At 52.1% G+C, this 21,890-nt stretch overlaps 1 protein-coding gene across 2 annotated transcripts in view; it reads left to right on the forward strand.

Moving 5' to 3' along the window:
* Window positions 1–20,998, forward strand: part of Lrp5 (LDL receptor related protein 5) — a 113,253-nt gene extending 92,255 nt beyond the window's left edge. The window contains exons 15-23 of one of the 2 annotated variants that reach the window (XR_002397359.2): window positions 625–815; window positions 1,335–1,544; window positions 5,827–5,952; window positions 9,516–9,752; window positions 11,528–11,638; window positions 13,063–13,225; window positions 14,345–14,484; window positions 19,247–19,344; window positions 20,529–20,619. Coding sequence is in view for 1 of the 2 variants with exons in the window: in XM_004852629.3 (XP_004852686.1) it covers window positions 625–815; window positions 1,335–1,544; window positions 5,827–5,952; window positions 9,516–9,752; window positions 11,528–11,638; window positions 13,063–13,299; window positions 14,345–14,484; window positions 19,247–19,344; window positions 20,529–20,790 (1,612 nt within the window). In the remaining variant the exon portion in view is untranslated. Of the gene's footprint in view, window positions 1–624; window positions 816–1,334; window positions 1,545–5,826; window positions 5,953–9,515; window positions 9,753–11,527; window positions 11,639–13,062; window positions 13,300–14,344; window positions 14,485–19,246; window positions 19,345–20,528 lie in introns of both variants that reach the window. The other variant, XM_004852629.3, reaches the window with a different exon arrangement.
* Window positions 20,999–21,890: the final 892 nt, after the last annotated feature.

The raw sequence follows: 21,890 nt of genomic DNA on the forward strand, positions 1-21,890 counted from the left end.
AAGCAAAGTGAGCTGGCCTCAGGGAGGCAGGGACTCTCTAGCAGTTGTGCTGAGCATGGATTGTTGTTCTGTGGCTGCCATAAGAAACCAGAAGGTTCCAGGGGAGCTTAGAACAATAGACGTTTATTCTCTCGTAGTTTCAGAGGCCAGGAGCAGGGCCTCACTCCCTCTGAAGCATCAGGGGACAATCTTCCTTCCAGCTTTGGTGGCTCCAGGCATTCTTTGACTTGTGTCACTTCACTTCAGTCTCTGCCTCTGGCTGCGCATTGTTTTCTTCGTTTCTGTGTGGCCTTCCCTGTCTTTTTCAGAACACTCATTGGATTTAGGGCCCACCCTAGCCAAGTGTGGTCTTATCTTGATCCTTAGTTACATTTGCAAAGATGCTGTTTCCTGGAATGCACATGAATTTTGGGGGGACCCTAATCCCTAGGTATAGGGATGACTTCTAATCCTCTGGGGCCAGGTCTGAGAGGCCTGGGATGTTTGCTCAGATGCCTGCAGGGTCAGGGATTGGTTTGGCACTTCCGTACACTTGGTGCTGGCCAAGGACATGCAGCAGGGTGCTGGCAGGAGTTCCCAGTGCATGTCTGTCACCTGCTGCCCTCTGACTCTTGTCTCTCGTAGGTACCTGTACTTCACCAACATGCAGGACCGTGCAGCTAAGATTGAGCGTGCAGCCCTGGATGGCACAGAGCGCGAGGTCCTCTTCACCACAGGCCTCATCCGCCCTGTGGCCCTCGTGGTGGACAATGCTCTGGGCAAGCTCTTTTGGGTGGATGCAGACCTGAAGCGCATTGAAAGCTGTGACCTGTCAGGTATATTCTCTGGGGTCTTCCTGGTTATTGGGTTCCTCAGCAGCTTGAGGAGTGGCCATCCTGAGAATCCGGTCTGCCTTATTACTCATAATGATAGCAGATACTGCCTTGTCCAGGACCTGCTGTGAGCCTGGCACTGTGCTGAGGGCCTTATGTATCATGTATAATCCTAACCCTGTGGGTTCTCGAGCCCCAGGGCTGGAACAGGCCAGTGCTTGGAGGGAGCTGAGGTCCAAACAGTGTTTCTTCTAAAAAGAGAGGTGGCTGGGAGGGGGGGACCACGCTTTGCAGAGGCCAGTGACCAGGATCCAGTTTAGAGGCCCTGACCTCCAAGGCCAGCCCTGAGGGAGCAGCCTAATTCCAGGAGATCTGCCCCAGCTTCTACTCCTGGCCAGAGCATGGACCCCTCCCTCCTCCCTCCTCCCTGGGCTCCCTGGTGGCCCTCTCTTTCTCTTGAGCCAAGCCTGGGCCCAGCTCCCGAGGCCAGCTGCCACACAGGGCCCCTTGTCCTACCTGCAGGGGCCAACCGCCTGACCCTGGAGGACGCAAACATCGTGCAGCCTGTGGGCCTGACAGTTCTTGGCCGGCATCTCTACTGGATAGACCGCCAGCAGCAGATGATCGAACGTGTGGAGAAGACCACGGGGGACAAGCGGACTCGCATCCAAGGCCGTGTTGCCCACCTCACAGGCATCCATGCTGTGGAGGAAGTCAACCTGGAGGAGTTCTGTATGTTGGGGTGGGCAGTGGGGTGGACAGGGTCCCCACAGGGAGGGTGGTATCTGCTCAGAGCACAGTGACCTCTGAAGCAATCTTTGGTGACAGAGCCTACATAACCTCAAGAAGGAGCTCAGCTAGACACTGAATGTTGTCCCTGGGGGTCAGTGCTGAAGGCCAGCAACTATCTACATATCCCAAACCTCTGAGGTCATATTTGTTTGCTGCAAAAAAAGAAATGACTACATGTGTAGTGTTTCAAACAGACTCATTCACTATCTCAGTTCCATTGATCAGAAGTCTGGGCACAGCATGGCTCCATGGGGTTCTCTGCCTAGGGTCTCATGGGGACAGAATCAAAGCGTCAGCTGTGCTGGGCTCATAGTGGGAGGCTCTAGAGGAAAAACCACTTCTACACATCCAGGGTGTCAGTGCTTGTAGGACCGGCCCTGTTTTCTTTCTGGTTGTTTATTGGGCCTACTCAACACTCCTAGATGCCACCTTGTCCTGTAGCCTGTCATGTTAGTCAGCTTTCTGTCACTATGACAAATACCTGTGATAATGTATAAAGAGAAAAGCTTTATTTTAGTTTGTGGTGGCCGGGGATGTAGCTCAGTGGCACCACATCTGCCTGGCAAGCACAAGTCCTGAGTTTGATCCCTGGTACCGCCAAAAAAAAAAAATTTAGTTTGTGATTTGAGAGGTTTGGCCTCATTGCTTTGGGGCCTGTGGTGAACCCTACATCATGGAGGGAGCACAGGCAGAGCGGAGAAAAACTGCCAGGAATCAAAACAGAGGAAAAGGAGGAGGCTGGGGTTCCACTCTCATGAGTGCACCACCAGTAACTTCAAGACCTACTACTAAGTCCCAGCTTTTAAAACTTCTACTACCCTCTAGTTACACCATGGACACATTAGCTCTTGGGGACTGCTTGACCAAACTGTATCTCTGCCCCCTCCCCACCATCAGCAAGGAAGACTTCTCCGTCAGTCCCTGTCATGCATTGAATCCCTCACTCCCTCCTTTCCTGCCCCCTGGGAAGCTGCTTTGCTTGCAGAGGGCCCTGTGATCTGATTTGCCCAAATTTAGATTAGTTTTCCCTTCAAAAAACTCAGAGTTGGCCGGGGATTTAGCTCAGTGGCACCACATCTGTCTCGCAAGCGCAAAGTCCTGAGTTCGATCTCTGGTACCAGGAAAAAACCCAACAACTCAGAGTCAGCTGATTAGTAACTTTAATCATGCCCACAGAATCCCTTTTGCCATGTAAGGCCATGAAACCATGGGCCTGATAGGGCATCATGTCCACAGTGCTGGGAATTAGGGTGGAAAATTAGGGGACATTTCAGGATCCTGCCTACCACTTCCTCACTTTGACCACAGGCCTAGGAGAGTGGGGGACCCCAGCTGGGGCTTCTTGATTCTCCCTTGCCCTTGTTACATAGCTCTGTGTGTACGTAGGTGTACGTGTAGGGTTCTATGTCTACCTGTCTCTTCTTACCTTTTCACCAGTGCATATGGTCTCCCACCTGGCTGCTTGGCATTGGGGGCACAGCAGTGAGCAGCTGTGGTGTCCACAGTCTGGCCACATGGCAGACATGACCCATCCCCAGTGATGAGGGCAGTGCCATCCTTTGCATCTGCCTCTTTCTCACTGTGTCTCATCCTTCTTCTCAGACCTGATGGCTTCTGGCTCCTGAATCTGGCAGAAATCCATTTACTGCTCTCCACCTGGTTGTAGCGCTGTCTGCCATCATTGCAGCCTCTCTCCCGGCCTCGCTGCTCCCTCAGTTGTCCCCTCAGTTCTAATGTCCATGCATCTGGTAGAATGATCTTGTCCAAGATGCACCCCTGTTTTGGGTGTGCAGCTACTGCTGTCTCCACCCTGCTTGCCTCAAACTCACCACATGCCCCAGAATCAAGGCTTACCCTATCGTGCTGCTGGCCTTCCAGGCCCAGCGTCAGACCTAAGCTCCTAGATGCTGAGCTGTTGCTCTCTAGAGTCCCTCTCCTTTTCTTTCTCTCTCCTCCACCAGAGCACCCCTTGCTAATTCTTTTACCTCACAGGCTCAGGTGTCAGCTATTACCCTTGCTCCCCCTTCGCCGGCACCATGCTTTGACTCTTGTGTCTCAGATAACTGAGGTGTCCATGGATATGGGTAGCATATTTGTGTTGTACTGGCCCCTTACACCATATTCGGCAGTCATAGATTCCTGGGTGCCATGGCCCTTCAGAATTAATGGATATGCTCAGAACAGTGAATGTTGAGCCACACATGTCTAAGCCCATTGCCTGCTGCTTTCAACTGAGGGCCAGGCCCACTGACCAATAGCTCATTGGAGAGGAAGGGACAGGAAACCCAGGAGACCTTGAGTGAGCAACAATCAAGTTGAGCACTGGGATGTCCCTGTGGTGCTCATGTGAGATGTCCCTGGTAACAGGAGAGTCACCTTGTTTTGGGCAAGGCCAGGAAATACTTGGATTAGTTCTTCTGTGTTGTCTTGGAATGTGTGTCCCCAGCCTACTTCCCCATGAGATCCCACAGCTGAGCTCTGAGCCAGAACTGAGCCCAATGCAGCCCACAGGCCAAATCCAGTCTGTTGCCTGGTTTTGTAAATAAAATCGTATTGGCACACAGCTCTGTCCACCCATGTATGTCATCCATGGCTGCAGCTAGCAGAATCTAGTGGTTGTGAGACAGGTTGGCCTGGGAAATGAAAATGTCTTGTTTTACAGCTCTTTACAGAAAAAAATTTGCTGACCTCTGCTGTAAATCCTAACACCTGTGGTTTTTAAGAACACCTAATCCTTGAGGTGAGGGTGTGTCTAAGTCACTTTTCTTGTCCCTGGGACAAAATACTGTATCCAATACCCACTAATTTAAAGGAAGAGAGATTTATTTTGGCTCACGTTTCAGTCTGTGGTCAACAGGCTCCAGAGAGTAAATAGCATGGCAGAGGTGCATGGAAGAGGAGAAGCTGCTTACCTCATGGCAGACAGGAAGCTGAGCGAGTGAGGGGAGGATCCAGGAAGGGAGTTACACCCTTCTGGTCATGGCCCTAGTCACGACCCCTCTTCCAAACAGACTTCACCTCCTAACAAGTCAGCTATCACCCCATGACCCAGTCATCTTCCAAAAGCCCCACCTATGAGACTCTTGGGGGACATCTAGATATAAACCATAATGGGTGGGACACTGTGATTTTTTTTGGTGGGGGGCTTTAGGAAGGGAAAAGAGGGTTCTCTGTCGATTCTTCTCTCCTTGGAGTGGTCAACTAGCCTCCTGGCTGCCTCTTCTCTTCTTTTTGGTTTAGGTGTTGGATGCGTCCAGTTCATTGCGTAGACTGAATTCCCTGGGGTCCTGGTGCCTTTGTCATTTTAGTGTGTGCTAGCACCTTCTGGCTGCTCTAACAGATCCCACAAATTGAGTGACTTAAATACCCAGTAAGCATTTGTTCCAGAATTCCGCAGGCCAGAATTTGAAGATCAAGGTGTTGGCAGGACCTCAGTAAATTCCCAGGGAAGATCTGTGCTGTCCCCTGCAGTGCTGGTAGCTGCAGGTGTTCTCTGGTCTTTGGCCTCCTCCTCTGTCTTCCTGTGGCCATCTCCTCTGTCTCCTCACCTCTTCTGTCACCTCTTTTTTCCCCCTTAGTACTAGAACTGAACCCAGGGCCTTCAAGCTGAGCTAATCCCTCGCCCTTTTTATTTTGTTTTATTTTATTTTATTTTTATTTTTGAGGCGGTCTCACTAAGTTGATAAGTTGCCCATACTGGGTTCAAACTTGCAATCCTCGTGCCTCAACCTTCCAGAGTGCTGCTGTTACAGCTGTGCCCCAAGTCACCTCTTCTAGGAATCCTTGTCATTTGGATTTAGGATCCATGCAAATAATGCAGAATGACTTCCTCTGGAGAGCCCTTTCCTCAGTTACATCTGCAAAGACCCCTTTCCAAATGAGATCATACCCCCAGGTTCTGGAGGCTAGCACGTGGCATATCTTTTGTGGGGCACCATTCAACCCACCATGGCATGAGGGAGTGCAACAAAGGGGCAGTGAAGAGTGATGGTTGTGGGCAGTGACTTAGGGACTGGTGTAGATGAGCAGGCTGGTGACATCGGTCAAGATCTCTAACTACTTCCTGACTGCATTTTTATGTCAATTTCTACATCATTAGAAACAAACTCTGCAGGCTGCTGAGAGGATCATGTGGAAGATCTCCTGGAGGAGAATGGCCCTCATCCCTTCCACCCTTCACACCATAGTCCTCACCCGCCCATCTCTCATTTTGTTCCTGCAGCAGCCCACCCATGTGCCCGAGACAACGGCGGCTGCTCCCACATCTGCATCGCCAAGGGTGATGGGACACCACGGTGCTCTTGCCCAGTCCATCTCGTGCTCCTGCAGAACCTGCTGACCTGTGGTGGTAGGTGTGATGTTAGCATTTTCTGTTGGGACTTTGGACAGGAACCTGATTCTATCTGCCAGGTTGCTGCCCTGCATCCTTTTAAAATTGTAGTCCCTGTGGGCATCTAATCTCCACAATCTGTCATCTCTTCATTTTTGTATTCATCTGTAAAACTCACTCATATATACATAGGCATACACAAGTATATATGCATTTAGTGCTCTGAATTTCCCTCTAAGCACTGCTTTTTGTGCATCTTACAAATTTAGATAAGTTCTATTTTTATTTTCATATAGTTCAGATATTTTAAAAATTTCTCCTGAGACAATTTCTTTGTTCCACGAGTTATTTAGAGGTGTGTTGCTTAATCTCTAAATAGTTGGGAATGTTCCAGCCATTCTTTCGTTACTGATTTCTAGTTTAATTTCTCCTTGGGGAGAGCTTACTTTGTATGATTTATGTTCTTTGAAGTTTACTTAGGTGTGCTTTATGGCCCAGCAGGGCCCGTCTTGGAGAATGTTCCAGTGTGCACTTGAAGAGAGCGTGGCTTCTGCTGTTGTTGGGTGGAGTGTTCTGAAAACCTTATTAGATCCAGGTGAATGATAGTGCTGAGCAGTCATCTGTGTCCTTCCTGAGTTCATCCACTTGAGTTGCCAGTTACTGACAGGGAGGGGTGTTGAAGTCTCTAACTCTTAATAGTGGGTTTGTCCATCTTTCCTCGTTGTTCTTTTTCCTTGCTCTTGCCTTCTATACTCTTCTTTCCCTGGGGCACATGGTGGTGGGTAGTCAAGAACATGAACTCTAAGGTCAGACAAACTTGGGTTCAAATCCCGGTTCTGGGACTTCCCAGCTGAGCACACCCAGGCTGATCACTTGCCCTCTCTGAGTCTTCACTTTCGCCTCTGAAACTGAGAGCTTGCCTGGCATGTTGTTGTAAGTAACAGAGCAGTCTGTGAGCCCCCTGATGTGTGGCATGTAGGAATGCCAGGTACTGTGCGTCATGGCGTTGGCTGTAGTAATAGTGGCAATCTTCAGCTTCACCATGATGAAGCCTGACCCCTAGGTGGCCCTGGTTGTGCCATTTCTGTGCTTTCCTGTTTTCTTTGTCCTCTGTGAGCTCCTGGGGATCAGGCTTCACCCCACCCCACCCCCTGTCCAGCCCCAGCCAAAACTCACGGGCTCCAGCTCGGAATGGAGACACTTACTCTCTCAGCCGCTCGATCTTCTCCGGGAAAGACTGGCTGCTGCCCACGTGCTTGGGGATGGGGCCATACACAGGGCCTGGCCTTCTGGAGATTTCTCCCACCCTGCCTCAGACCTCAGACCTCAGATGTGCAGAGCAGAGGGAACACTCTCTGAGCTCCACCCTCTGAGCTCCTGGGCTCTTCCCCGAGGCCAGCCTAGGGTTCACATGCACTTGTGGCCTGAGCACATCAGTCTCTTCTGGTATCAATGCTATTCCTGCTGGTTGAGCCTCTCCCCGGTCAGGTGACTTTGCCTCCCCACCTCCAGTTCTCCTCATGTGACACCTGTGGCCTGGAGTGGCTGCTTGGGTTAGAGAGATGAGGAAATGGAGGTTTTAGGAGATCAGAACTGTCCTTCCCTGTCCTGCCCTTACCCTTTATCCATAGATGCCTGGTCTGTGGGTCCCCGAGAGGACAGACCCTCTTCTTCCCAGCTGGCATCTGTGGAAGCAGATGTCCCCAGGTTTCTGCTGATCCTGGCAGGTTATACCTTGGCTGAGTCCATTTGGGATAGCCAAACTTGTTTCCTGAGGGCTTTTGTCCTTGTTCAGGTCCCTGTTCTACCTTTCATCCCTGGATGAACTCAGCACTTAGCAGGCAGCATGTGGGTTCCAGATGTGCAGAATTTGCATGTATCATAGCTGCTTGAAGTCCTGTTCTTTGCTTGGATTTCAAATGTGTGTTCAGCATTAAAGTAACACAGACTCTCCCCGCCTTCCCTTCCCCCAGACCAGTCTCAGCTAGTTTTGTGTCATTTTCCATGCAGAGGAAGGTGGATCCTGGGAAATGGGGGCATGCTGAAGCTGGGCACTGGCTTCTCTCTGCTGGTGCCCTGGCACTGTGCCTTATCTGTGCCCCTATCACTGTGTACAGTGCCATTTCCTGTGTGCCTCACCCTAACTTGCACTTGGCCTGAGCTGTTGTTTTAGTTTAGGGTAGTTAGGCTGAAGAGCATCCCCCAACGCTTAGAGGAGATATAAGATGGAAATAAAGGCCTGGAGTACAGCACAGTGGTACAGCGCATGCCTTGTGTGCACACGCCTCTGGGTTCCATCCCAGCACCACAAAAAGAAAGGAAAGGAGGATGGGTGGGAGGGAGAAAGGAAAGGAAGAAAGGAAGGTTTAAATACTTACACAACCTGAAGGAGTGCCCCTACCACCACACAGGTCAGGGAATGCAGGGGAAGAGAGAGAGACAGGGGACCCATGGGGCAATGGCTTTCTTGGGTCCAGGGCATTACCTAAATAGATTTCCCTTGGGGAGTCTGATTGGTTCGTTTAAAGCAAAGAAGCGTGAGTCCCAGGAGGTCACACTGAGGAGGAGGTGGTCACAGCAGCCTGTCTGCACAGTCATGCAGGATGGAGGGTCAGTGGGGCCAGCCAAACTGGCTGCTTGTAACTGTCCCAGAGGGAGATGGTCACAGAGGGTGGTTCTATAGGGCAAACATCTGGCTTGCTGATAGTGACAAATGGAGTCAGAGCCCACTTGGAACCCAATCAAACCCCACTCCTGGTGTGACAAAGTTCAGCTGCTATTCAAATAGACACAGAGGCAACATAAAATGTTGTGTTTACTCTATTGGCGAGTCCTGAGTGAGAGTGACTTCTGTGGTCACCAGGAGTAAGTAGCCCTTGGGCCTCCCCCACCACCCTCAGTGACCTCTGGCAGGATGTGCCCATGCTACTCGCCCTGTGAGTGTCCTAGGCTCTCTTCTCTGCCTGTCCTTAGCCACTCCTCAGCAGGGTGCTGAGTCCTCTGTGAGCATCACCAGGCTCTGGGCGTGATTGCCCCGGGAGAGTCCTGACCACCTTTCCTGGTGTGGGTGCTGACCACCTACTCTGTCTCTCCACCTCCTGCTGTGCGGTAGTCACTCAGGTGTACCCAGGCTGGCATGCTGATATATGCTGGATCCATAGCCTGGCCTGGCTGGCGCCCTGAGGCCAGTGGAGGCTTGGAATGCCAAGCACTGGCACCTGGGTGCCCAGGTGTCTGTGGGGAGACCAAGACCGAGGAGTGGCTGGCCCAGCCCCTCAGCAATCAGGGCTGAGTTTCCTACCTGTTGGCTGCTGTGTTGGATGTAGTGGCTGCTGAAATCACAGGTTTGCATCAGGCCTCTTGCCCAGAGTATCTTGCAGCACACATTTCTCACCCCTGCCGTGGCTCTGCTGGACAGCGCAGGAGACACAGTGCTGGCGGCCAGCTGGGTACACAGCCTGGCATCTCGGACTGTGGAGCTGGCACCAACTGGAGCCTGCCTTCTGCTTTGTAGCCCCGTCGCACCCTAGCCAGGTTTAACGGGCAAGACTGTGTGACCCTTTTCTCTGTCCTGCCTGCAGAGCCTCCTACTTGCTCCCCTGACCAGTTTGCATGTGCCACTGGGGAAATCGACTGCATCCCTGGGGCCTGGCGCTGTGACGGCTTCCCCGAGTGCGATGACCAGAGTGATGAGGAAGGCTGCCCTGTGTGCTCGGCTGCCCAGTTCCCCTGTGCGCGTGGCCAGTGCGTGGACCTGCGTCTGCGGTGTGACGGTGAGGCCGACTGCCAGGACCGCTCTGATGAGGCTGACTGCGATGGTGAGGTCCCACCTTGGCTGCCTGCCGTCTTCCTCAGTGGCTGTCACACCCAGGCTGTGCCAAGGCCACTTGCCCTGCCCTCTTGGACAGGGAGCTTGGGGCTCTATCCAGCCTCCCATGAATAGGAGCACTGCAAAATCTCCACCTGGAGGAAAATTGCCAGGCCCTCCACAGTCTGGGAGGGAACACGGTTAGCTTCAGATTTCAACAAGGACCCGCTGCAGTCTGACCCCATCTGACTTGGCCAGCTGACTTGAAGGCAGATTGAATGTGTCTCACCTTCCTGCATTCCATCAAGAATTTTGCAGAGACCCAACCTAAATCCTGAAGTTGGCTGCAGATTTCCATGACTCTCATTCTAGTATACCCCTGTCCTAAACAGCAGTGCTGTGTTCCACTGAGCAGTCTGCGGAATAACCCTTATAACCTGGGCCCACTCTCACCAGCAGGGTCTTCTTGTAAATCTTGACAGTGAAACATACTGTTCTATACTTGCTCTGAATTTCCCTTCCATAGGGAACCTGCCTGGTTAGCTGCCTGCCACGTGTCAGTACCCTGGTCCCAGAACTGCCGCGGATCTGTGGTCACTCTTGCTGCCTCTCCAGAAACCACCAGGTCCTTTTCTTACATATCTCAGGCCCTCTCTGGTCATTGTCCCCCATCCTCGTGTTTTATAGATGAGGGCCTGGGAGTAATCCATAAAGCCATACTAAGTCTTTGCAGCTCACCAGCCCTCTGAGAATTTGGTAGAGGCTGTGGACCACAGGCCAAATGTAGCCTGTTGCTTATTTCTGTAAATAAAGCTTCACTGGCATCAGTGAAGCCCACTCACTCATTTACATATCAGCTGCTCTCATGCTAAAACAGGAGAGCTGAGGAGCTGGCGACAGAGCCCAAGAATTCACTACCATGTTCTTTATGGAAAGGTCTGCCCGGGAGACCTGGCCTGGCAGGTCATGACCTGGCGACTGGGCATGACGTCAGGGATCACATGAGCTCTTCTCGGAAGCCATCTCTTGTTGCCCTTCCCATGCTTTTCCTCATATGGGATGTGGCGCCAATGACAAGCCTCCTGCAAGCTCAGGCTCAATGCTGCTCCCCAGCCTCCTCACCATTGAGTCACCAGCAGGTCACCCCTTACACCGAGGGGACAGGGCCCTTGTCTACCATTCCCAGGGTAGGCACCGGGAGCAGGACAGCTGAGGAGTCAGATGGAGGCTCATTGTGCTGGGCGATGCTCGAGCCCCAGCAGCTGCCTTCCTGGCAGTGCCATGGATTCTGCTGGCCAGCATCTGGGGGCAACGGAGGAGGCTGCTGTCGGTGCCCATCCTGCTTACTCTCCTCCCAAAAGCAGGGCCAGGCCACATAGCTCCCTTCGAGGGCTGCTTCTGCCTTCTGAAAGCTCTACTGTGCACCCCACCCTGTCTGCATTAGGGAGGCAAGGCCCTTCCTAGAGGTGTGTCAGGACCCCACACTACCACCTCCCTAGTACCCTGGGAGGACCTGGGGGCAGAGGTGGCCGTCCTTGCTCTGGGCAGGCCTGACCCAGGGTAATGTCCAGCAGATGCCTCTTGGGGGACTGGTGGGCCTTTGAGGTCTCCTCCTTGCCAGCCCCAACTTGGGATGGGGTTGTCAGGGTGGGTTTGCCACAACCACTTCTGGTCCTGTCTTAGAAAGTGGACTGTCTGTTGGCTATTTGTGGCCAGGCTTGGGGGACAGGGCCAGAGGTGCTGGTGGCCCTCTGGCCTCCCTGAACTTGCGGCTTCTCCTTGTAGCTGTCTGCCTGCCCAACCAGTTCCGGTGTGCCAGTGGCCAGTGCGTCCTCATCAAGCAGCAGTGCGACTCCTTCCCTGATTGCGTGGATGGCTCTGATGAGCTCATGTGTGGTGAGCCAGCTTCTGGCAGGGATGGGATTGCTGCATACAGGGTTCCCCTCACAGTGTGGAGTCTTAAGAGGAGATGTGTGTTCTGGGCAGGCCTGGACTGTTGGGTGCACTTAGCCTTGGGGAGGCAGTAGCCAGCGGGGCGACTGAGCTATGGGGACAGAGGGCCTGCAGGGACAGAGGCACAGTAGCTGGGCCCACTGTGGAGTCTGCCTAGTTGTGGACCTACCATGTAGAAGGCTGCCCGTCGGCCATGCTTCTGCCACAGGGTTCTTACTTTGTAGCATCTGTCCTGAGGAAGGTTGCAGTTCACAGTCTGAGGAGGAGCAGTGTGTGCACACTCATACATACACACGTCACACACAGCACACATGTCACATACACAGCACACATGTCACATCTGTGTCACATATATCCATTGAGTGGCATGACCTGTGTAATGAAGGGTACAGGGATTAGAAGACGTATAGCCAGGGATTCAGGGGAGGCTTCCTGGAGGACCTGCTCTTGAAAGTCTGATTCGGACAGGATGGGAGCTGGAGTTCTAGACAGGAAGTAGGATGTGTGCACATATCCGGGAACATGGCTACTCCCATCTCCTTCAGGGGACTGGGCTGAGAGCTGTAAAGCAGGAGGGAAGGAAGGGTGAGGGTAGGATTGCGATTTCCCCATGGAGTTCACTGAACTCTTGGAACCCTTCACACCAGCCTAGGCCAGACACCTCGGGCGCCATCTCTTGAGCATGGCCTGGTCCAGCAAGCAGAGCCAGGGGCCACAGGGTCCCCCACTCCTCCACTCGGGAGCTTTCCAGTCTGGGGGTAGGGTGAGAATCTGTGCTGTGGACTCCAGTGTCAGCTGATGCTTGTCCCCAGAGCCAGTAGTCCTCCCCCCATTCCTCCAGGTTGGACTGCTGGGAAGGATGTAGCTGATGTCCTCAAGGTCATTGGGCCAGCTGATGGGAAGGTGAACAGGAATTTGCCAGTTGATCCTGGGGTCTGCACATGCCTTCCATGCTCTGGAGGCCTCAATGGTGAACCACCAAGAGCCCACCCAGCAGACCCCTGCCCCACACCTGCAGCCTGCATACCTGCTCCAGGGGCCTCCTAGCTGACCTGACACCCAGGGTACCTGGGGCACTCATTTCTGGCCACCCCTGAGGGCCCCTGACAAAGGTGTGTGAGTGTGTTCAAGGGCCTTCAGGAAGGAGGGCAGGGCAGCCAGGCAGAGGAGGGGGAGGTGGGCACTCTAGCAGGCCAAGGAGCCTCAGGCAAAGGTGAGTGTTGTCCCCAGACCCACCCCCTCCTTTTTCACACCTCTGCCCATGGATGCTAGGGCTAGGGCACAGCCAGCCCATGAAGGGTGCCCCACCGGAGGGCCCATCCCTCGGGGGTTGACGTTGGGCATCTCTTCCCCTTGTCCTCTGGCAGAAATTACCAAGCCGCCCTCTGACGAGACCCCAGCCCACAGCAGCGCCATCGGGCCTGTCATTGGCATCATCCTCACACTCTTCATCATGGGCGGACTCTATTTCGTGTGCCAGCGTGTGGTGTGCCAGCGCTACTCGGGGGCCAGTGGGCCCTTCCCACATGAGTACGTCAGTGGGACCCCCCATGTGCCCCTCAATTTCATAGCCCCTGGTGGCTCACAGCATGGTCCTTTCCCAGGTAAGGAGCACAGGCTTGGGCAGAGGTGGGTGACTTGTCTGGGCAGGATGTGGGGAAGGATGCAGCTCTCTCGCTCCCCTTTGGGTATGTGACAGACATTGCTCATCTATCACTGCACTCAGGCTTTCCTGCAAGCCCATACTTGGCATCAGCATCCTTCTCAACATAGAGCCCTGCGTGCTGCAGCCCGTCTTTTGGCATTGGAGTATAGGGAAAACTCCTTGGACTTGGCCTTCAGCATTGTAGTAGGATATTCCCTGAGTTGTCCTCCAAACATCTGTCCCCTAGAAATGAATATGGGGTGCAGCTGGGCTCTCTACAGGCAAAGGAGCTGCTCCCTATGACCGGCAATTTTGCCTGGAGTGCAGTGTGAACTGCGGCTGGGCATTTACACTTACGAGCTGCCTCCTCACTGGGAATTCAGGTTATGTCCACAGATGCCCAGGGGGCCACACCACAAGGCTGAACCAGGCTGGTTCATATCCGTGGATATGGTGTGTCCAAGGAAGTCAGTTGGTGCTGTGTCCTGTGGTGTCCCTTTGAGAATGGAAATCCTGCAGGTCCAGGGCCACCATGGGTATTGCTTTGGACCTGCCCATCCCTGGGTTCTTGTCTTGTTCCACCCTTACCCCCACCTACTAGGATTCTGGCATCTGGGTACAAATACGATCCAGTTCTTCCTGGGGCAGGGGGAATGGGGTGGCAGGGGTTTCTCAAGAGCTCCTGGAAGCTTGTGTTGATGGCAGTGTCACTGTCATGCAGGCTCCAGAGAGCAGGCCCCTGTCTGTGCCTGGCGTGTTCCATGCTGAGCCCCTACTGGGATCCCTCCCGTAAGCCCATGTGCCCCTTGGGGGAGGTGCTGTGCATCTCCCCATCTTACACAGGAGACTAAGAAAGCCCGAACTGATGTTGGCCCAAGTGGCCTGCAGCAAGCAGGGACATGCGTCAGATAGGACTTACCCCAATCTGGATCTCTTGGGCAGCAGGAGCAGAGGCAGGGGGTATGTCTGACCCGCTTGTTGTCTCCTCTCCCTCCCCTGAGCAGGCATCTCCTGCAGCAAGTCCGTGATGAGCTCCGTGAGCCTGATGGGGGGCCGGAGTGGTGCACCCCTCTATGACCGGAACCATGTCACTGGGGCCTCGTCCAGCAGCTCGTCCAGCACGAAGGCCACACTGTACCCACCGGTGAGTGTGGTGGGTGGGCCCAGGAGGTTGGAGGAGTGGCTGGCCAGCTCTGGCCTCTACATTGGTGCTAGCCAGGGAGCCTTCCTGGGACCTTAGGATTTCTAGACCTAGTCTACCACAGAAGGGAATGGTGAGATGTGCAATTTCCTTCCTATCCATGCCCTCTTGGCTTTTTCTTTAATGGCATTACTTTGTTTAGAAAATCTTTGAGCCAGGTGTGGTGGTGCATAATCCCAGCACTTAGTAGGCTGAGGCAGGAGGATCACCCTTGAGTTCAAGGCTAGCCTCAACTACATAGTGAGACCCTGTCTCAAAAAACAGCAACAAAAAAGAAAATCCTTGTTTGTTGTGAACGGTCTGGAAACCACCTAGTAATATTCAGAGCTGAAAGCTTGTCCCTGCTTTTTGCCTCCTAGGGCTGCTCCCAGGGTCATCATAGTATCTGCATGGCCCCCTGGCTTTGTGCCCTGGCCTTGCTCTGCAGTGCCCAGGCCCTCTGTGCTGCCCTGCTGGGCCTGTCTAGTTTGTGAACTTCCTGTCAGCCTTTCCACCAGGATCAGCCTGGATGCCCACCCTAGGCCTTGCTCATTCCCAGAGATTAGCAGATTGCTTCCTTAAGGACAGACATGGGGTGGTTTTTGTGGCTAAAACACTCCCTGTAACTTTTGCCAGCCCAAGTCAGTGAGAACCTGGCCTAGAGCAAAGTGATTATAGAGTGAAGCATTAACAACCTCCTGGTTCCGCAAAAGGGCCCTTCCCAAGGTTGGGAGAACCTGTTCCTGAGAGCACAGCCTGAGGGTGCCCAAGTGAGCTTGCTGCTTGCATACTGGAATCTGTGTGCCGTAGTCCCCCCAGCCCCTGGGGATCTATCCCATGATCCCCCAGTGGGTGCCTGAACCCACGGGTAGTACCAGACACACATACACTGTGTTTTTCCTGTACATGGGGAACTATGATAAAGTTAGTTATATGTTAGGCACAATAAGAGATTAGCAGTCACTAATAATAAACCAGAACAATTACAGTGATGTGCTATAATAAGTTATGTGAATGTGGTCTCTGTCTCTTAAGAGAGTCAAGACAAATACTAATATTTTCAGATTGTGGTTAACCACAGGTAGCTGAAACCGCAGAAAGCAAAACCACATAAGGGGGACTTCTGTATTTAAACGCTGGGGTCAGACTGTACACACCCTGTAAACCCTGTAGTCTTCCCAAACCGAAATCTTCCTGCAGCCAGATGTTCTTCTAGAGTGAGAACAGCTCCTTGAGTTCTCCTGTCTCCCCCAGGGAGCCCCACCTAGCCAGGGCTGCTCCTTCCTCTGGGCATCCTTCTGTGTGTTGACACCTTCTAATCGCCCCAACCTTGGCAGGGCCTGAGAGGAGGGGACTGAGGATGGTGTTATCTCTGGGCTGCAGGACAGGAACTGAGCCTTCTGGAAGCTCCAGGGCCTATTTTTAGGGGCAAATGAAGCACAGAGCCAGAAGCCTGGAGTTGAGACTGCCCCCATTCTGCTCCTGCTACTATCAACTCTCTGTGGCCCATGGAACCATCTCAGGCTGCCAGGACCCTGTCAGAGGCCAGGGGCACTCTGGTCACCCCCGGTGTCTGCATGGGGAGCTCCGGAAATCACATTCTCCCTCGCTGGGCTCAGCTGGGAGCTGGGCATCTTGCTAAGCAGAAAGACCTGGCACTGACCAGGCAGCTGTTTTATTTAAACACTTTAGTGTTTAACCTTACAGTTCACTCACTCAAAGTATGTTTTAGCGTGTTCACGGATGGGTACAACCATCACCACAGTTGATTTCAGAACACTTCATCCCTCGCCAAAGAAACTGTATACGGAGCCAGCTATTTTAAATTAGCTAGTTTATTTTGCTTTAGTAATATGTGTGTATGGTACAGAATTCACAAGGGTGCAGGAGAATGTATGGACTAAAGAAGCCCCTACTTACTGCAAGAAGGACACCTCCAGAGGCATGTCCTGTGGCAGGTTTCTTGTACACCCCTGCATCTATATGTATGCAAGGTTTGGACTTCATTTTCCCAGCAAAGAGTGATTTTTTTTTTTTTACTTTTTATCTTCAGATAATTAGAGACTTACACGCAATTGCAGGAAATCAGAGGGACCCCCTTTACCCCCTGCTTCCTTTCCCCATAGTAACATCTTTCATAACTGTACCACAATACCATAATCAGGATATGGACATGATCCTTTGGGCTTATTCACATTTCACCAGGTTTTTGTTGTGTTGTTGTTTTTTCAGACAGCATCCCACTAAGTTGCTAAGTTGTCCCAACTGGGCTCAAATTTGTGATTTTCCTGCTTCAGCCTCCTGTAGTACTGGAATTATTACATATGTACTCTTGAAAATCCAAAAGATAGCAAGCACCTAGAGTCTTCTGAGCACTCCTGAGGCCCCTACTGTGGTGTGTGCTTAGCCATCCTGGGAGAGGCACTGCTGCCTTTATCTCCATTTCACATGCAAGGAGTCTAAGGAGCTCAGTGGAACCTCTAGCCTGCATCATTCCTCAGTAGGTGGGGGAGCCAGGCTGTCCCCATACTCCTGACTCTGCCTCTCCTATTCCTGAATCCTGTTTCTTCTGTGTCACGGGCAGGATGATCCCAGCCTGAGTGCCTGGATCCTGGCACGTCTATGTGCCATTTTGACCACTACGGTATTAGTATAGTAGCCTTCATAGAGGACACTTTGTCTCCCCACCAGCAGGGGGCCATACCAGCAAGTCTGTCCCTGTCAAACTTCCTCTCCGCTCATGTAACCTAAAGGGGAAAATGGCATCATGTTGAAATCTTATTTATATTTCTTTCATTACAAATAACATCAAACATCATTTTTTGTGAGTTTAAGGACCTTTCTAGTTTTATTTTTTAAGCAGGATTTGTTTATGTCCTTTTGATACTGTGTTGCTCATAGTGATTTGTCAGACCATTCATTTATGTAGACAGATAGGTAAATAAAGGTTTTTAAGGAAATTAGCCCATTACCTGGGATATGTGTTGAAAATATTTGTTTCTCAGTGGTTTTTTTTTTTGTCTTTTGGTTTAGGTTCTAGTATTTTTGCCATATAGACAATGAAATAATCTATGTTTTCTTTTATGATGTCCAGTTTTTCAGGTCATGCTCAGAAAGGTCTTCTGTACACTGAACATAAAAAACAATTTCTTGAGCCGGGAATTTAGCTCAGTGGTTCCACTGCCTGCCTTGCAAATGCAAGGTCCCGAGGTCAATCCCTGGTACCAAAAAAAACCAAACCAATTTCTTAGCCAGATGTTTTGCACACCTATAATCCCAGGATTCTAAGAGACTGAGGCAGGAGAATCACAAATTTGACCCAGCCTAAGCAGCTTAGTGATTTAATGAGACCCTGTCTCAAAATACAAGAGGTATGGGGATACATCTCAGTGCAAAGACCTTGTGTTCTGTCTCCAAGACTGCAAAAAACAAAAACAAAGCAACAACAGTTTCTTTCCCTGTTCCTTCTCTTAACATCCTCACGATCTTGTGTTGTGTATTTAAGCCTTTGACTCTTATGGCATGTAGTCAGATGTACTGAATGAGGCAGGCATCTAATTTTCTTAATTTAGGGCCAGGGATTTAGCTCAGTGGCACCACACCTGCCTCACAAGCACAAGGTCCTGAGTTTGATCCCTGGTACCAAAAAAAAAGTAACCCTGCCGTGGTAGGGCAGGCCTATGATCCCAGCACTCTGACAATTTTCTTAATTTGCTGATGGTTACAGTTGGCTTGTGTTAGTCAAGTTCTTCTGAAGTTTTTTTTTTTTTTCCTGGTACCAGAGATTGAACTCAGGACCTAGTACTCATGAGGCAGGTGTGGTGCCACTGAGTTAATTGTGTTAGTCAAGTTCTAATCCAGAGATAGAACCACATAACTTGTGAATGGCTGGAATAACAGAATCCGCCAGTGAGGGGGAAACACTCTCTGTGAACTCAAGATTGCAGATGGGCTGAGGTTGAGCACCCAGGGATGGGCCTTCTGGGCCAGGCCCAGGCCCAGGCCTAGGCCTATCTGCAGAGGGCATAGCTGTGCTTCACAGGATTCTGAGAAGTCATAAGGCACTGAACTGGCAGGACTTGCCAGGAATCTGCATCTCACCAGCTCCTCCCCCAGTTTTGTCCCTTGCTCCTCAGCCCTGGGCAGAGTAGTACTTATATCCAGCCCAGGAGGATTTGGGCAGAGCCCTAAAGTTTGCCTTAAGAAGTAGATGTGATACGGGGCATGGTGGCACACTCCTGTAATCCCAGAATTTGGGATGCTGAGGCAGGAAAATTGCCTCAAGTTCGAGGCCAGCCTGGGCTACATAGTTCAAGGCCAGCCTGAACTATATAGTGAGACCCTGTCTCAAAAAGTAAAACAAAACAGGGCGGGGGGGATACCAAGTCCAGTCAAGTTCATGAGCAGACATGGAAACAGGACTCCATGGGCCTGAGCTAGGGAAACTTCAGGAACCCTTTCTGCTGCTCCCCTGCATGAGAAGGTGAGGACCTCATGGGCTAAAGGTATCCCCGCTGTCCATGGCTCTAACTGTGCTGACCTTTGGGCCAGATGACTGTTGCTTCCCCTCTGCTTTCTGAATCTCATCAGCTCTGGCCAGAACCCAGAAGAGAAGGTGGGGGGCATGGACAGAACCCCCTCCCTGCAGGCAAAACTTTTAGGCAGGTGGGTGGGCGGAGCTGCATGGCCCTGGGAGACTGGAATGACCCTGCCTGGCTCTCTGCAGATCCTGAACCCACCACCATCCCCAGCCACGGACCCCTCCCTGTATAACATGGATATGTTCTACTCTTCAAACATTCCAGCTACCACCAGAGCGTACAGGTAGGAGCCCACCCAGCCTTTCCTGTGCCCGGAGGAGGCCTCGTTCCCATTTTATAGGGTTCAGCCCCAGCCCTTCCCTTGACTTTCCCACTCCCCCGCCCCGGGGGGTGGAGCACCTGATGGGGTAGGTGGGGTGAGCCCAGAGCCTGTTGTCTGGCACACTTAACTTTAACTCCTTGGTGCCTGGGACCCTGGAGCAGCAGGGCCTTCTGAGATGGTGTTGCCTGCCATCTAGTGGCCAGCTTTGGGAACTCCTGGACTAGAAAGCAATCTCCCTGGAGCTGGGAACAGCTGCATTAGGCAAAGACCCACCTCCATTTCCAGCCGGTCTGTATTGGGTCCCCTCCCTGCTCAGTGACTTGCAGTGGCTCCCTAGTGCTGTAGCATTGCATCCAGCCTCCATTCCTCATCTTAAGCTATCTCCATCATGGTAGCCCTGCCTGCACTGTCCCCAGAGTTGTCACATCTGTGCCAGGCAAGCCAGTCTACTTTGTACCTTTGCTCATGGCATCCTGCTCTGGGCCCTGTCTCCAAGATGTCTTCCTGCTACCTGCCTAGGTGTGTGTTCTGCCTTCCTACTGGATCTGCCTTCTGGTCCATTAAAGTCCCCACCATGGTGGGAGCAGGGCTCTTAGACACCACGAGCCTCACCCTGGACTCAGGTCACACAGTGTGTTACTGGCTTTCTGGGCTGTAACTGGATGCAGGGAGCCTCCGGAGGCTGGGAGACACCACCAGGGTCTAGCTGCTGTAACCCAGAGTGGAGCCATTTGAGGCCTATGATCACCAAAATGATACTGTGGCCGCGTACTGCTTCTAGCCCCTTCCATGCAGAATCTCATTTAATCTTCACAAGCCCCTCATGGGGCTGTTTCATCTTCTTCTGTTTATCAGTGAGGAGAGGTTAAGTAATTAGTCACTGCCCAAGGTCAGCCCCTCAGGTTCTGCAGTCCTTGTGCTCCCTAAAGGCAACTTTGGCCTGGGGTTCCCGTTCTTGCTAGAGCCCCAGGCTCAACACACCTGCCAGGTAAGTGCAGGCCCTCCGACTCTGTGGGGATATTTGGGCTCAGAGAGGGCTACTCAGCTGGGCTGAATGCTGAGTCAGGGCAGCCGCCTCCAAAGCATCAGTGCATGTCCGGGCAGATGTGACAAGCGGCCTCCTTTTCTTTATCTGTCTTCTTCAGGCCATATATCATTCGAGGCATGGCACCCCCAACAACACCCTGCAGCACAGATGTGTGTGACAGCGACTACAGTGCCAGCCGTTGGAAGGCCAGCAAGTACTATCTGGATTTGAACTCAGACTCAGACCCCTACCCACCCCCGCCCACACCCCACAGCCAGTACCTGTCTGCAGAAGACAGCTGCCCGCCCTCGCCTGTCACTGAGCGGAGCTACTGCCACCTCTTCCCACCCCCGCCGTCCCCCTGCACAGACTCATCCTGACCTCGGCCAGCCCACCCTGGCCTCTATGCGCCCCTGTAAATATTTTTAAATATGAACAAAGAAAAAAATATATTTTATGATTCTAAAAAATAAATATAATTGGGATTTTAAAAACACAAGAAATGTGAATAGTGATGAGGGTGGGCAGGGCTGGGAAAACTTTGTACAGTGGAAACAATATTTATAAACTTAATTTTTTTAAAAAACATGTAACTGCCATTCTTTCATGCCCTGTGTGCATTTGAGGTGAGTGTCCTCATGGAACGAAGGCCAGCCCCTGGATGGCTATTGCATGCTTGTCTTCCGGTGTGCCTGTGTCCCTCTGTTAGTTTCCCATGGGGAAGGGTGGAGTCTTCCCTGGGAGGCATCCTTGTTCCCAGATGTGACTTGTGCAGTCCTGGAGGGCTTTGAGCCTGGTTTCAGGGTCAGCTGTTGCTGTCTTCAAATTCTCAAGTGTGGAGGCCAGGGCCTTCCCTATCCTTTTTGCACTGGGTCCTGCAGGTGATGTGCCTGGAGTTTGGGCTGCCCCTTGGTCTACGTTAGCTGCCATCTGTCCTCTTGTGTGTTGGCTGAGGGATGCTGCCAGTGAAGAGAAAGGGACCAGAGTTCTCCTCCTGACCCCACTGGATGGGGCTCTGTAGGGAACAGGGGAAGGGGACGTTACCAGAACCTCTGGAGTAAGTCCTGGTCTCCTGCGACCACGGCAGCACACGGCGAATTACAGGAAAGGTAGACAAATGAGACTAAGAAGCTGAGCTTTGGGTCTGATCAGTGCTGCTCTGGGCAGCAGGGACAAAAACCCTAGCTTGCAGCACTTTTTATTGAGTACATGGGGAAACAGATGTAACAAGTGAAAATGCAGAGTTCAGTACTTCACATTGGGATAAACAAGGTGTAACAAAAGGCTGGGGGGCAGTGGAAATCTAAGAACAATGAGGAACTATGCAGATGAAGATTTGGTTCCTCCCTGGCGTCTCCTGCAGGTGTGGTTTTGTCCTGGAGCCTTACAGCATCGTGGGATCACTGTGGTCTCAGTTGTGACCCGAGGCCAAAATGCATTTATGTCTGGAATGTGGTAGCTGGCCTGTAGGCAGGAGAAC

This window comes from Heterocephalus glaber, unplaced genomic scaffold (assembly GCF_053883595.1).
Source record: "Heterocephalus glaber isolate CG9 unplaced genomic scaffold, H.glaber_assembly_v1.0 deba00000594, whole genome shotgun sequence".
Classification (NCBI taxonomy): Eukaryota; Metazoa; Chordata; class Mammalia; order Rodentia; family Bathyergidae; genus Heterocephalus; species Heterocephalus glaber.